General features: G+C 40.8%; 1 protein-coding gene across 1 annotated transcript in view; it reads left to right on the top strand.

The window, feature by feature from the left end:
• MDFIC2 (MyoD family inhibitor domain containing 2) overlaps positions 1 to 17,080 on the top strand; it is a 48,675-nt gene that overhangs the window by 12,053 nt on the left and 19,542 nt on the right. Inside the window, exon 2 of the mRNA XM_074959672.1 lies at positions 16,163 to 16,201. Within this exon, the coding sequence (XP_074815773.1) occupies positions 16,163 to 16,201 (39 nt within the window). The remainder of the gene's footprint in view (positions 1 to 16,162; positions 16,202 to 17,080) is intronic.

Genomic DNA, 17,080 nt, shown 5'->3' with positions numbered 1-17,080 from the left:
TGATTTTAGGAGCCATGTATTGCTAGCCATTATCAATAGTATCTGAGCATCTTCTGCGTTAAACAGATTAGCAATAGTGAAGTCCCTAGGGGAGTTCAGGGAGTCTGTCTTTCTATTTCAGGTTATAGAAAGATCTGCTTGAGGTAGGGATGATTTTAAGTGGCTAGTGTGAGTTGGTTGTGGTTGAGAATGTCACTCTCTTTATCGTGATAAAGTTTTATCAAATAGGAAGGCTTTGCAGCATTTCCTAAAGGTGCTCAGACTCTGGATTTGTCTAATCTCCTCTGGAAGTTCATTCCACAGCTGGATCCCCTCAAATGAGAATGCTTTGTCCCTGGCTCTCATATGCTTTGCCCTGAGCCATGTGATCTGCACTGACCCAGAGGAGAATTTATGCACAAAAGAGATACAACATAAGCAGCAGTGCAAGCTTCTCCACATTGTTCCAGCCCTGGCCTGCAGGGAACTGCCAGTAGTCATGAAAGGATAGTATAGTCTCCATGCCTTAAAATGTTTTCATGTAAAATAAATAAAATATAAAACTAAGCAGCGGTTTTACAGTATGACACAGCAGTATTACTTGCATTAGGCCAATTTACCACTTATGATAGCAGTAATAGCACTAAAAGCCAATAAAAACGGTCTGTTCGTTCAGAGATTGGCTTTTATGGCTTATTCTAAATATTATCAAGTGAATCAAAAGCTGTCATTATAGTGTCTAAAAAGCCTTCGTACCTTGTAAGCAAACAGTGTGACTTTGACAAATAATCATTAATATGCCTGTGTGAGGCCAAGGAAAAGAAAGAAAGAAAAAGGAAAACCCAATATTTCACCTAACATAACTCATTAAGATCATTTCAGTTAGATTTTAAATAAGATAGTTTTATACATAAACTGCCACAATTTCCCCCAATTTTTTTATCTGTGTATAATTTTCAGACAATCAGAAATGTTTAGATAGCGCAACAATGAGATGTTTAGCTGGATATAGTGACATAACTTCATCAGCTCTGGAAAATGCTTAGGGCTAGATTGTGCTTTTAGGCCCAACCCTGAGCAAGGGGTAGTGCTCAACCCCAGGAGGCATTTTGTCTCACAAGCATTGCACTGAGGCACTCTTCCCCTGCGCTGTTCTTGCTCCACGAGGGAAAGTATGCTACTGCAACCCCTGAAAGAGTATAGTTTATTTCCTCCCGGATACCTGCCCAGTTAAGCTGCCCAGCAAGAAGGGAAAGAAGAGCTAAGGGTCCAACAACTACCAACCACTCTCCAGCCACTTTCTGCCAATTTGCTTTTAAGAGAGGACTATCCTGAGAGCAGGACTGAGTAGGCCTAGCAAAAGGATGGGAGATTTACTCTCCCATGCTGCCCTATGCAGCTGAATAAGACAAGCTGTTACATATTTAATTGAAACTCCACCAGACCCAGTCTCAGCCATCTACATTTGTCATTTCTAGCCTTCGAAGCCCTGACCACACTACAGCTCGAAGTTCAGTACCTATCTTGAAAATATGTATCATGGTCTGTGCTTGTAACTGACTTGCAAATACAACTGTCGCTAGCATGACTGCAGTGACTCTAGCAAAATTTCTCTAACCAGTTTTGACAAGGAAAACAGCCATACTACTGCACTTCTACAGACCACCACAGCGTGGGACAGTAGCATAGCTTCTTAACACGATTGGATCACTGTGTAACCAGGTTAGGTGTGCACCCTTGTTAAGCCTGAAGTTTCAGAAATCTGGAGATTTTACTCACATGACTTGCTTGCTGAACACGCATCAGCCTGTTTGCACAGATGGCAGCAAATGTCCTGCTTACCAGAATGTAAGATGGATGAGGCTGCAGCCTGGAATGAGCTTTAAGGACACAGGAATTGCTGTGCTCCTGCTGACTCGCCTGGTGCCCTGGTAACTCGGGTGGTGCCTAGAGGCTCTGCCCCTGTTTGCTCTTTGTCCTAAAAGACCTGTGGTGGGGTTGTTAGGGGTGCTGCTTGCCCTGGGCTGGGGCGTGGAAGGGTAGGCTGGCTCCTGAAATCAGCTGGGTGAAGCTCCGGCTGGGCTGCTAGCTCCAGCTGGGTACCTAGGCCTGGCTGCTTAGGGGCTCTAGCTGTCCTGCCTATTGCTCCTAGCTATAGCTGGCAGGCCCCTGGGGTCAGGGAGAAATGGCCGCTCCAGTACACTGTCGCCATAGCTCTACTCTATGGTTAAAACCTTCAGGGGGAGACTTAGAGTCTAAAGTCCTTGAGGGCTCTAATCATAGAGACCCCATCTAGAGGAGCAGCCTAGAGTGTCTCCTCAGCCCTCCAAACTGGGCAAGTGTTAAGTCCCTAGCCACGGGCCTCCCAGCGAAGCTCATAGCCTGAAGGGTCTGGGTCTAGCCCATGTTACCATAGCAACAGCCTTACCAGGCCAGAGGTCCTGGCGGGGGAGGCCCGTCATTGCAGATTCCTCTCTAGGCTCCCCTTCTTGTTTTGTTGGGTTTTTCCTCATGAAGGCCCTCTGCATGGAGGTGAATTTCAGCTTAAATACCACACTGATAGGTGCTGGTTGGGGTCCCTCTCTATCCCAGTAAACACTTCAGTGATCCGAAGTGGCAAATCTATGCATGGGGACCAGTCCCCTTGGATGCAACACATTATCTGTGATGCACTTGGAAAAGCAGGAATTCTCTCAGCCTCACTGAAGCTGCAGTTGTCTGTGCAGAATGAACCAAGCTGAAGCCAGGATTAATCCATTTATTTTTTCACTTCTGAACATCGTCATTCACAGAGTCAGATTTCGTGGCCTAAAGGGACAATTATATTCATCTAGTCTGACCTCCTACTGAACATAGACTTCATCCAGAAATTCCTGCATCTGGTCTAACAAGAGCAGGTTGAACTACAGCATATCTTTTAGAAAGACATCCCATCCGATTTAAAGACTCCAAGAAACAGAGAATTTACCATGTCCTTTGTTAATCCGTTCAAGGGGCTAGTTACCCTCATTGTTAAAATTGAACTGCATAAGCTCTCAAGTACACTTCATGTCCCATAAATTACACTGGGAAATTGACATTGGCCCTTATTGACACACAATATCACAGTGGAGACCAATCTAGCTGCCCCATCTCACTTAGTCTTTCTCTGACTTGTGTGGTAAGAAGATCCAGGGCAGATGCTTGCCTGATGGTAAAATAGTTCATTGTGGGTTCAGGGCAATCCAGGGAAAAACACTTCCCAGGATGGCTTGGTTTGGAGGTGACATGGGAAAGATTCTTACTCAGTGAGAGTGAGGCACAGCAGATGCAGGGTGCATCACTCCCAAGTACATCCTTATGTCTAGTTTAAAAGAAGCCAACATACCTCTTACTCTTGGAAATGTGCTGTTAATACAGGCTTTGAAGGACTAGGTCCCATTGGCAGAGCTATATAGCTTGGTAGAATCTGGAGGGAAAGATGTAGTTTTCTGCCCAGTATCACTTTTTGTGGATTTGTGCCTCCTGAGTTCAAACAACTCCAGAAACAAAAAGTGAAACTCAGCTGAAACCACCACGTTTCAGTTCATTTTATTTCAGGGTTGGAAAGAGAGTGGAACAGGTGCAGGGAAGGAGGCAAGACTTCTCACAGGAAGACCAAGAGGAGGGGAAGTGCTAAAACAGAGTTTACTGATTCATAAATAACAGTAAGGTGTATGATCCTTTTTAATGCTCTCTGAGTTCATGCAAATATCTCAGAGTACCTAGTAACCATTTATCCACATTACAAACGCTGCCCACAGACTGAACAACTGCTGTTCGGTGCCCAGGAATAAGCTGGTCAGCAGAGGTATAAGTAATTCAGGACTGAGGAGTACAGGCTGCCTCTTGAAGATGGTAATATCAGTGTCACCTATCTGTCACTTTTAATAGCACTTTCCAATAGTGATTCATCACCCCTTCTTCTATCTCAAAAGTTACTACAAAGTTAAGAGGTAAGAGAAGAGTTTAATTCTGTGAAGGTTTCAAAGCTTGGGAACTTTGAATTTAATCTTATGGATTTGATGTGTGTGTGTTGATCAGAAGACTGGCTCGTATTCAGCTATTAGTCACAATTATCTCTTTTAGGGTGAAACTCATCCCAGTGCAGAGGACCAACACAACTCCAATCCACACTTTTAAGCCCATTTTAAGCTCTGTTTTGAAGACACTGTGCTAGGCACAATGGTGAATTTCATCCCTAGAACCAAAGCTGCATCACACCACTGCCACATGCAAAGCCCCAAATGCAGTGGAAATACAGAATTTTTGTTACAGTGGCAGGAAAAAGAGTCAGCACAAGACATTCAACTACCTGTAGCACACCACAAGGCGGGTGGTCCATGGTGACTGGATGCAGGAGTGTTGAGAGAGGCATTGTGGGAGGGCCACATGAGTATGGAATATGATTTTAAGCAGAGTTTTATGACAGAGGCCCCAATTCAGCAAGATGCTTAATTCACTGGGACTTGTGCATTTAAAGTTAGGCACATGCTTAAGTATTTTGCTGAATCTGGGCCAAATAGGATAGGAAGATGAGGAAGGCTCTGGGCATTATTTCTGCCAATAGGCTGTAATAGAGTCTGTGGCCCAGGTGCAATGTTACTTAGCACTGTCTCTCTGATTTTCTGAGGGGATAGGTACGAATCTGTCCTCCCCGCGACTCCACCTGCATAAATCCACTGTGGCTTTGCCCAGCAGCCCAGGACTTGGCCATATTTTCCATTTTTCCTCTTTAGTGAGACATATTGATATTTTTACCTATGTGTATTTTGTTTTGTTAATGGAACTTTTTCAAATATGGTGTGGTAATGGACTGTGGCGTATGGGATTATACATTCATTATTCTCAAGAGCACTGTGTAGACTGTACCATTAAGACAGGAGCAAAACAGCAGATCAGAAGCTTGGATTCTGGCAAATGAGCCCTTCTAAGCTCATTGCTCTGTGCCCGGTAGGCTTGGTTTGGCTCCCCGTTAAAGCTTTGTGCTGACTGAGTTCCGATTGCTCCAGCCAAATGTGTTAGAAAAAGGCTGAGATCACTGAGCACTCTGCTCTGGGTCAGTCAGATCAAATCAGGGTGAAGTCATGACCATTAGCTTGAAGAACAAAAAAGCACTAGAAGCAACTGGCCATTTGGTGTTCCAGTTTAATAGATAAACTGTTCTTGGGGTTCAGGAATGACAACTTACTAAATCAAGGTGGGGTTCTATTACTAGAGGAAGGACACTTATTATTTTATATCTGCTGATTTCAACTATACCTTTATCTTCCTTGGGTTTTTTGCTGGCTTTTACAAAGATGAGAGGCAATTTAACACAAGTAAAAGTGCCATTTTACCATGAAAAAAGCTGCTTCACACCCTGAGGGGCAAATTGGCGGGGGGGGGGGAGAGGTGTTGGAGGATTCATGATTTTGCCCTTTGCGGTATTTCACTTTATCTGCACCAAAAAACGAGATGGAAATAGACGCATTTTGCTAATGGAAATAGACGCATTTCAGCTTCGATCAAATTCATGAGTAATTGTGAAAAAGAAAATCTCAGGTTGTGCCCATGAATACTCAGTGAGGGGGAACACCTAGTAATTTTGCATAGTTCTGCTGACTGAACAGTTTACAGCGCTGCATAGAGAACTTTAAACAATTGACTTTCCCAATAAGACAGGTGAGATGACACTAATAATGCTTTACACCTTCCACTATATGGTCAATGCACTTTGCTGACTTTAACAAGCTAAGCCTCACACCTTTGTGAAGAAGGTTGGCCTGAACCAAAACTTTGGAAACTTGAGTGAAGGTCTGCACCAGATCTGAACTTTGCAGCTGGATCCTATTTCTATAATGGACCAAGCCAAACCTTACAGCTGAACCTTCTTGAACCCTGAGGAAGTTCAGATCAAAACTTTGCAGACTGGGTTCATCCTTTCTATAACCTCTATATTATAGGTTGAGAGACTGAAGCACAGAAATGCAAACATTGAAAAGTGGCCACTGATCTTATTTATCTCATTTTAGAGTGCCCATCTTGCACCTTATTTTCTGAGATGTCGAGAATTGCAACTCTCATGAAAAAGAAAAGGAGTACTAGTAGCACCTTGGAGACTAACCAATTTATTTAAGCATAAGCTTTCGTGAGCTACAGCTCACTTCATCCGATGCATCTCTCATGGACTTCATTTGGAGTTGTAAACGCTATGACAGTTAGGCCCCCTATGTTTTAAGTTGGTCAGCCAAAACTTGTGCCACCCAAAATCACTGGCCCTTTTTTGAAAAATGTGGCCCAACATCACAAGGAGCTAAAACTGCCACTGGCTTCAATGGGAGCAGGATCGAGCCCAAAGTGACCCAGTGTCAGTACTGCATTATTAGACTCTAGGTTTCCTGATTCTCAGTCTCATATCTCAGTCAGGACTCCTATTTACTTCAATGGGCTTTGGATCAGGCCCTTAATGCTTTCAGGAAGGAAAGTTTGGTTATTTTAACATGAACTGGATGAAAATACAGCCCTCTCTGGGTAGGGGATGTATACAGGTTAGGAAAAGTCAATTTCCAACCTGTGCTGTAGCTACACATTCTCCTCCTTGCTAATACCTCTCACTGTTTGTTTCTCTCTCTTTCTATTATTTAACTCTTGAATATTTTGTTATACAGGTTCCCTAAAAAAAAACTATATAAAATAAGAGCCTAATCCTGCAAGAAGCTCAGCACTCGTACTTTGAATGCTGGGAAAACTCAGGGCACTCAACATCAGGCAGGAAGGACCATGTAACTGTTTGCAGAAAGGACGTTTGCGGTACACACGCACACAAATATGCCCCGTCAGTGAAACATACTTAACCTGCTGATTTTCAGTTACAGCATCTTTCTACATCCTCGATCCATAATGCTGCGCACTGTGTTTGCTCTGCAGCTAAGATTATTCTAGCAGTTGCTTTGGAGGAAGGCCATCTTCATCCTCGAGGCAGTGTAAGCTCTCCTGTATCCAATGTCAACTAGCATTATTAGCATGTCTCTTTTAGCTGCTTATTCCCATTAATTTGTAATAATATACAAACCCATTCAAATAAATAATTGCACAGAGTGAATAAAAAAGCAATTTATACTGTTTTTTTATCTGAGACAATTTTTACAAATAGTTCTTTTAAGTAGTCTTAATAGTATCTCTTTAATATTGCCATTACAATTCACCAGAGTTCAAGAGCAGAGCAAATTTACATCTGTTAAAATAATGGAATTGACACTGATATTACATCATTGCTATTTTAAATAATCATTCTTCATAATTCCAACCTATATGCCTCAAATTGAAAATAAAAGACTTGATCCTGCTCCCACCAAAATCAATGGCAAAACTATTGACTTCCAGGGGAGCAGGATCTAGCCCTAAATCTGGGGCCTAAATTGACCTTACAGTGTCTGTTTGGATTTGACAGTGTTCACTTATGTAGTAAAGAAGAAGAATTCTCTTCACTGAAAGAATTACTGGGTGAAATTCTGTGGCTTGTGTTGTGCCATGATAGATGATCAAGTGGTCTCTTCCGGCCTTACAAATCTATGAAGCTAGGTAGACAAGTGTGAATTTCAAGAGAATAATAGTTATCTAATTTTATCCTTTTTTTTTAATACAGGAAAATAGTATTTTATAGCTGTATTTTGTTTTGATTTTAATGGAATTTTGTGATTTCGCTTCTTGGTGATTTCATTGGGATTTTGTTTTAAATGAGTATAGTCTGAAATTTCACAAATTTACCTTCTCTCAGTGAAATTTCAGGAGTGTCACTGGTCATTAAGCAAATATTTACCTGCAAAAATAAAAACAAAACTAAAAAGGGGCTGAAATGAAAGATAAGGTGATTCGTGAGGGTCTTCAGTAAACCATGAATGCAGTGTCACCATAGACAGCATAGCTTGTAAGAGGCTAGTATTATTGCTGAAGATAATGAAATGAGTTTCCACCATTTTCAGACATAAATCATACATAGGAAATGTAAAACCATAGCCCCTTCTCCGATCAGGGAAAAAAGTGAAATGATAACTTCAGGAAACCCAGTGTAGGATGATGATAATTTTCAAGACTATGTGATATTGGAGAATCATGGCTTGTGGTTAAGGTGCTGGCCTACAGGACAGATGAGCAACATGCAGTTCATGGCTCTGCCACTGACTTCCTGTGTGAGTTTGCACAAATGATTTGATCTCTCTGTGCTGCAGTTCCCATGTGTAAAATCCTCAGACCTCCATAGGCTATTTAGATTGTAAGCTCTTTGGGACTGCCTCCATCTATGTGTATGTAGACACCTGGAGCTCCAATCATGGGGTCTATTAATACAATGCCAGGTCACTGTATTTTACTAGAAAATCAAACCAATCAGTTGGTTGCTGGAGGTATTTATGTACTATAATACTGGGCATGTTAGATGTTTTTTGGGTTCCAGCTACTGAGTACCCTACAGAACTGTCTTATTAGAGCTAGTCTAATAACTAAAGTAATTTCAGTCTTATTTTATTACCACTGCATTGCCTAATATAAATAAAACAGCTACCATAGCTCAGCAACTTGGAGCCAAATTCAGATCTTGTTTACATCAGTGTGAAACCAGAGTAACTCCCTTTGTGTCTTGATGCATTACTCCAGATTTAGGTAGATGTGAGAGAGAGAACAGAATTCAGCCCTTTAATATTTTAAAATAAATAAGTAAATCCAGGAACAGGCAGGCTTCACTTTACTGCTTCACAGTCCCTTCTCCCTCCCCCATGTTTCCCCCCAAAAACTATATTAAGGTTTTTTTCTGTTTGCACAGCAGGACACCTGCCATGCTGCTTATTTAGGAAAAGGAAAAATTTAGCTTGGATGGTAGAACAATGTCTTAAGAGCAAAGATTATTAGGCAATGGAATGAGCTGCCTAAAGAAGAGGTTGAGGCACTGTCACTAAGAAGTGTTTAAGAAGAGGTTAGAGAAAACACCTAAGGTATTAGCCTACAGGAAAATTTCACTCCATGCAAGGGATTTAGCTAATTGACCCATGGGGTCTTTTCCAACTCCATCCACTGAGATTCTTGTTGGCATTGTTCTTCGGATTCAAAATCCGGGCTCATCCAGTTCACGCCTGTAGCACTAAGTCAACATGATGGCTAGTAGAAGCCAGCCTAGGGGCTGATGCTGACTCAGACTCAGTGAATCTGATTAGCGATGCGCCTCTTAAACAGAAGCTACTACTATAAATGGCCTTTTTGACCAATTTGCCTGTCTGTTGCTTCACAGTCACACGCACTGCATGCTAGTCAGAGAAAGGGGTGGGATAACTGATGGGGAAGGTGTATTATTGGCATAAATCCTTATCGCTCTGAACATAGGACAATTAGCCATTGCTTCCTGGACCTCACCGGTGAGAGGAAGAGGAACGAAATAAGTGCTTGAAATGATCTAAAAGGATGACTCTTCAGTCCTTGGTCCAAATTCTCCATTCAGTCTGGCTATTTTGTGCAGTCTTTACAGATTACATGAGGATTCCCCCTTCATACAGTTGTCTTCCCAGAAAAACTTCTGTGCCATCTATACACTTGGCTCCCAACTGGGGTGTAAAGGGTGTTGCCTTGGCATTCCTACACACCAGCAGTCCCCTTTTAAACCCTTGCAAGGGCATCAGAGAATGTACCCAGCAAAGCTCTGAGCTTAAACGCAGTTTTTTAATGAATGAGGGGAACAGAAATTGTGGAAAATGCTCACTTATCGAAGATGTATATTGCTGTTACTGACAACTGTGTTAAGAAAAAAATAGCATGAACTTAAAAACAGCCTCCTTCTTGCTTGCTGATTTTTTTTGGAGAGAGATGATTTTTAAGAGATTATTGAGACACATTATTTAAGATATGATTTTAAGAGCCTAGTTTTCCTCTCACATTATCCATGTAATTCAGGAGTGACATTGAAATCAATGGGGTGAGGTTGGTGTGAAACCAGTTTAAATGTGACCCGTATCAAGCACAGAGGCATTTGTGAATAAAATGAATCATTCTTGTTTTGTGGGATGATGATGATATCCATGAAGAATCAGCATACAGGGCCTGATTCTCCTCTTACTTACTCCATTGTAGATAGGAATAACTGCATGGAGATCAGTGGAGTCACACTGGTATAAAATCAATGAAATGAAAGGAGGAGCAAGCCTATAGTGCCAGATCCTCAGCAGGTATAAATGGGTTCACCTCTGCTGAGATCAATAGGAGCGGCACCCATTTGCACCAGTTGAGGATCTGGCCCTTTATCTTTATTTACATCCTGAAGCCCTGCATGTATGTTGTTTTAGGGCATTTCCCTCATTTACAAATGATGGGGGGAGGGATAGCTCAGTGGTCTGAGCATTGGCCTGCTAAACCCAGGGTTGTGAGTTCAATCCTTGAGGGAGCCATTTAAGGATCTGGGGAAAAATTGGGGATTGGTCCTGCTTCAAGCAGGGGGGTGGACTAGATGACCTCCTGAGGTCCCTTTCCAACCCTAACCTTCTATGATTTGAGAGTAGTTATGCTATAGTCACAAAATACAGCATTCCGTTGACATCACAGCCAAGAAGTAAGATTTTTTTCCACTAGCATCCAGTGACAGCTATATGGATATCATCATCAAGTGTGTAAGGCTGAAGAGCCACATCATAAATTGTATGGATTGTGCAAATTTGACCACTTCACCTGAACTGTGCCCACAAATCCGTCTCCATAGGGACTCCTTAATATTCCAAACTCTGAACAGCTTCTAAGAGCTTCCATTTCAGAAAAGAACAACTTTATGCTTTACCACCCCACACTATCATTGATATCTGCATACATATGCACACAATATGTGGTGATGATATAGCCACATGAACTGCAAGACAGGATCAGATTAGTGGTCCATCTAGTCTAACATCCAGTCTCTGACAATAGCCAGTATCAGTTGCTTCAGAAGAAGTTATAAGAAACCCTGGGATAGACAGCCATAATATCCCTGTCATAAATCATGGGAGGAGAAAAAGTGTTCAAAAAACCCCCCATCCATGAAGATTAACCTTTTGAAGTTTCTGAGAAATTCTTCCCTCTGGGCAAAGAAGTCTGTGGCTATATGGAGGAGGCATGTAAAATGGCAGCCTTAAAACCTGTCTGAACCTAAGGATTTACAGGAGAATCTGGTCTCTGTGGTTCTCACTGGCCTCTTCCTACCAGAGGTCATGTCGCCCAGGCTCCCAGTATAACTGTACATTGCCCACTCCTGGGAATGGGGAGGGTGAAAGCCACTTTTAAAGAAGAGTAAATTGTGCGCAGCTGCTCCCTGGCTCCAACCCAACAAACCTGCACTGCATTGACCAGCTGCATGACATTTGTACAGAAGGGTTTCCACAGTCTGTGGGTGGGTGGAGAATGTGTCACTTCCCTTTCTGTTGATTTCGTGGCCATTCGTTGTTCCATTGCTCCCACCCACACCACACACCAGAGGACAGCATGTGACCTAAATTAATTTTTGTGATGACTATTTTTTCTATTAGCACTCCTTGTTGTCACCCAGTCATGATATTTACATTGATTTACCCTCAAGCACTGTGGGTGGGTTCCTCAGTAGTATAGTCATTTTACACTATGCTTGTTACTATGATTTATAGATTCTACGCACTAAATGGTACTGTATATTGTACATTTCTGTAATGGTACAGAAATTGTATATTTCTGACAAAAAGGACACTTTGCCATTACAGGCATATCTGCAAGGTATCGCTTTTCATATCTGTGTCCTGTGGGATCCATGCGAAAATAGAGATTATATTTATTCAGAAATTAAATTAGATTAATAATATTTAAAGTAATTTACAAATAGCAATCAACCTCTGTAATTAAGGTCAAAAGAAAAAGGACATATTAACAATTGAGTATCTCCCCTCCTCTTAAAAATTTTAATACTTCATACCTGTTAATAATCAGGAAAATAGCCCTTTCAAGAGTAGCATTTGCAGAAATTGGTAGGATCATTTTGCTAATTCTAATAGTCTTTTAATGAAATAATTTGAAATAAAAAAGCATGGAGACTGAATGCCAATGGAAACATATTGCTGATACAATAGATTGTTAATGTATTTTCTAAATGAATGATTTAAAATAGCTATTAAAGTAAAGAGAATGAGCTTATGTTTTTAGTAATGACTTCTCTTCTTCAAAAAGAAATCTGTAAATCCCTGACTGCAATTTCACATCCCAAAAGGACCAGCAGTCCTGAGACCGGTGCTTATTGCCTTTATGTTTAAAAGTAGTATACTTGATTTTATGTCATGGTTTTAAATATTTAGATTTATGGTTGTTTATGCTTTTCTATTTTAAATCAAATCCTGTTATTCTCTCTGACACACAAAAACAATGCTCTCACCCAGTGAGGTCTATTTTTGTACGTATACATATATACACATACACATAGGCAAAATAAGTACAGTTTTATTCATAGGAGTGCATAATGATTCAGGCTGTGATTGTTAATAAAAATGCATTTCTAACCATCAAATTTGAGTCTATTATTCTGAGTTAATTGCATTTGCCCTAAAGAGACTTACAACTGGCTGTCAGCCTATTTGTGTCAGTTTCATTTTATTCATCAGTCAATCTTGTCTTCCCCTTTTTTGCATCCCATATATTGATCAAATAGATTTGTTAGAGTGCCTGTGCAGCTTTAAAAAAAGTTTGTTATCCATCAAGTTTATTTGATTACTGTATTAGTTTGCATGTTATCTTAATTGATATTTCAGTAGCAAATAAATGCCCTTTTGATGGTCCCACAAGATTTCCATTACTCCAATCCAAGTAACTAACTTGTGGATGTAATGAAGGTGGTGAGAAAAAATATAAACATGAAGCCTATTTTTTAAATGACTGTTAATCTGCAACAGTGCCATGTTTGAGCATTTTATATGACCGAAAGAGAAATAAGTACGGTATGAAACTTGATTTTTATAAACATCAGTGCTATACCAGTATGTATTATGCTGCATATAAAACCCATTAACAAAACACACACAGTTGGTAATATAAATTAAGATGAAATCAGATCTGGAACAGAGTGTTTTAAAGGCAGTAGGGAAAATGAAACAAGATTATTTAAGGCATAACACCTTGAAAAAAATTGGGGAAGCTGAAATTGAAACATGGGAGGGAAAACAGTGTGTTGCATGGGCCAAGTTGCTTGTAAGGGAGACAAAAATAGGTACAGATAATTACTAGAGCAAAAGGACAGTGGCTAAATGGTGGCCCTTTCTTCTTCAATTAATAAGGATTTGATCCTGCTCCTAGTGAAGTCAATGGGAGTTCTGCAGTAAGTTATATAGAAAAAATCTGAGTTGAAATTTTGACCCCAGTGAAATCAATGGGAGTTTCACCATTAACTTAAATGGAGCCAAGATTTTTAACCGGTTCTTTTGCGAGGCAGAAGTGGTGCAGTCATTTTCCCATTATGAAAACCAGAGAAGCATTGTATACATTTTCATTATCGACTAGAGTGTGCAACTCTGGCTCATGTCAGTGAGCACTTAATCCCTGATCCTGAATCTGCACGGATGGACCCCGGAGTCTGCACGGATCCCTCGTAGCTTGCGGGGTTGTAGCCAGAAGCAATGCTCTGCGACTACTAATATGAGTAAGTGCTCACTGCTGCAAACTGGGGTTACACAGTAAGTGCCCTATTGGCAAGATTTTCCAAACATCAGCTCCCGCATTCAGATCCAGATTTTTCAGAAGGGCTCAGCTGTCATTTCAGATCAAACTAATTGGCCAATTTTCAAAAATGTGGTTCATGCTGAGAGGATCTGGGGGGCGGGGGGGAAGATGTGACCATTTTAGCAAAAAGTGCATTTTTATTGAAATTTTTTGGAATTTTTGTGGCCAGCTCTACAGCTAGTCAAAACATGGGCTCAACTTTTCATGAAAACGTGTGTGAAAAACTTGTTTCTGGTTTTCAAAGAAAAATGTCAAATTAGAAACTTTTCAACCAACTTTTTTGCTGAGGTCTTTTGATAAGTTGGTCATAAGCATCACACTTCCAGTGCGAGTTATTGGATACAGAGCACTTTTGCAAACCTGGCCTACTTGAAAATCAGACCCAGATCTGTTTTGGAAATCTGTCTGGTTTCTTTGTATTTCTTCTCTTCAGTAGTCTTTTGTGGGCATCCTCTCATAACATTTCAGACTTTTCACTCAATCTTTTCTTCAAGTGACAACAGTGATTTTAAAACTCAATGTTCTCGAAACAAAAATCAGCTCTGCTACAGTACGAAGGCGGTTAGCAACATTTCTGAGATTCAGAATGATGTGGAATGTTAGACTAGCACAGTGTTTCAAGTCAAAGTGTTACAACCAACCAGAACGCAATATAAACTGGAACAGATGAGAAAAATACAACCTCAACACCTTGGGACAACAAAGAAACAAGGAAATGATTGCCACATAAAAGACATTTCAAAGACCTCCCAGAAAATCAGGCATAAAAATCCCCAATAAAAAGGCTCAGAAAGAAAACTGTCACACCCCCTAAGCCTCAACAGACTTTAACAAGATGTTCACATGAGCCAGAGATTGTCTCCTTCGGCAGAAGACAAAAGGCACAGAAAACAATACTGTCTAGCGTAGGATTAGGAGGCAAGAGATAGCTAAAAAGGCTTCCTTAACCTTACAATTAGAAATCCCAACTCTCCAGCCAAGAGGATAATCAGAAACATGCTGAAAACCTATGTCACAATAACTGTTGTACCTTTCTTTACTCTTTGAAAACTGATATATATATATATATATATATATATATATATATATATATATATATATATATATTGCATCCCCTGAGAAATGCTTTGATGACGACTCGATTACAGGCAGCTCCTGCTACCAAACCACAATCCAGCACATGTGGCAGTAACATTTTGTTTCCCATAGTTCATATTTCCCTCGCCACCCACCAGACTGAAATTAGATTACCAAAGCTCAGACCAACTTTCCAAACAGGACATTCCAGTAAATGTTCTGCTAAAAGCAAATTTAAACATAATGCCGACAGACAATTGGCTTATCGTGGCCCAACCCAGATACAAATACAACTCCCTCATGCCAAATACACTAAATTAAATAGATTTTTCTCTGGTTAAAATGGAAACAACTTAGCTAATATACTGGGCACACTGAGTTTTATTGGCATTACTAATGCTCTGAAGCAAGAGGGGGAGTATTGGCAAGTGTAGAAATGAGACTGAGGAAAAAAACAGGAAACTTACAGGCTGGAAAGACATTTGTGAGCCTGTCAAGTTTATCCTAGCTATTGGAGCTAACTAGTGGCCATAAACTGAATAGCTACAGAGATTTAATTATGTGCCACATAATTCACCACAGATTAAACTTTCTGGAGCTGAACTGGCATATCCAAAATGTTACTTTATAGACAGGAATTGTCCCCAGTTTACAGAAGATAAATTTGGACACAAAGAAATTGAATAAATAGCCCAGGTTCATTTAACCTAGGAGGAACTTTCAGAGTTTAAGACATCATAATTCTCAATTATACTTTTAAGACAACTCTCAGTATCCATTTGGAAATGGACTTCGCTACGTAATCCTTTGCTAGAGACACTCTTGTTTAAACCATCTTGGAGTCACTGAGGAAGGAAAGTCACCTTTTCACACTCATTCCTTACCTGCTGCTCATGGCGGTTCCTCTCTCCAGCTCCCTGCGATCCCAATGCATATGCAGAGTATTAGAGCAGGTGCCCTGGGCACATACCATTTCATTCTGCCTAGCTATACTCCATCTCGAAAGGTGCAACTGAGAAAGATATTCCTCTTGCTGACCTGGCCTACATTTTTGTACAGTGTTGTAGTGTGGGGGGTTAAACACGTCCACAAAGCTCTTTGTTTTCCACTGGTGGGTGAAATGATCCCTCTGTAGGTAAAGTGCTCTGGGACCAGCCTACAAAGAGCAATTGAGCACATTCTGATCAATGGGAATTCTGTCCATATGGTATGCCAGGGGTACGAAAGAGGACTCTGTCTCTTCAATTAAAATAGCAGGGCTTTAGGATACATACACTGGTTTTCCAAAATACTGATATCCAGGCCATACTAGTGCTGCTACAAAATCCAGCCTCATGATGCTGTTTGTTTAATTCTTGTTTTTCAGAATTGGCCAGTCCTATCTTACAGCCTCTTGGAGACTCAGGTAAGCTTCCCCACCTATCTGAGCTACCCCTTTCTGTGAGGAATATTAAATGATGTTACGATAATTATAACTATTTATATAGCAACTGTCATGCAGAAGAAAGAATTTAATTCTATATAATTTAGTATTGCGTAGGGAACCTGGTCTCCATCTCGTTTGGCTTTACTTATTGATCTGTCATCTGAGTCAGGTTTCAGCCCATCTCTAGAAGGTGTGTGCATATTTATTAGAACCAGCAACAGTTTAAGATGTGTAAAATAATATATCCAACTCAGAACTAAGAGGGGAATGTATATAGGCCACCATACAGTGTATTTATGTCAGTTGTTTGCAATATTGTTGTAGCTATGTTGGTCCCAGGATATGAGAGAGACAAGGTAGGTGAGATAACACCTTTTATTAGACCGTTGGTCCAGTAAAAGATATTATCTCACCCACTTTACCTTAGTTGGGCACTTTGCTTGGATGCCGAGGTTAAGCCCTCTTTCTCTTGTGAATATTGCAACGGTACCTTTTGACAGATGGTTTGATAAATAGCCACAAGGATCAGAATGTGAGCTGCATGAAACCAGCTTGTTTCAGTTTGCAGAATTTCAGCTGCTGAAACCCAGCAGTTTACTTTGGGTTGATGCAAAGCTGAGACTTCCGGGCAACTCTCACTGGCTGCCTAATGAATCTTGCTGTTTTTTTGCTTAAATCAGAATTTAACTACCTCTTATCCCAAAAGATCTCACCTCTGCCCTACCTTTATTTATCTGCTGGAGTGGAAAGGATTGCAAAAGAACGCCCCTCACATCTGGCCACTTCTTGCTGCTTTAGGGGACTCTCTACCCCTTTAATCCAATTTAAGGCCCCTTGAAGGAGTGGGATGTCTGCCTG

The sequence above is a fragment of the Natator depressus genome, chromosome 7 (assembly GCF_965152275.1).
Source record: "Natator depressus isolate rNatDep1 chromosome 7, rNatDep2.hap1, whole genome shotgun sequence".
Lineage (NCBI taxonomy): Eukaryota > Metazoa > Chordata > Testudines > Cheloniidae > Natator > Natator depressus.
Note: the sequence above shows the minus strand (reverse complement) of the source record. Positions and strands in the feature narration are given on the sequence as shown.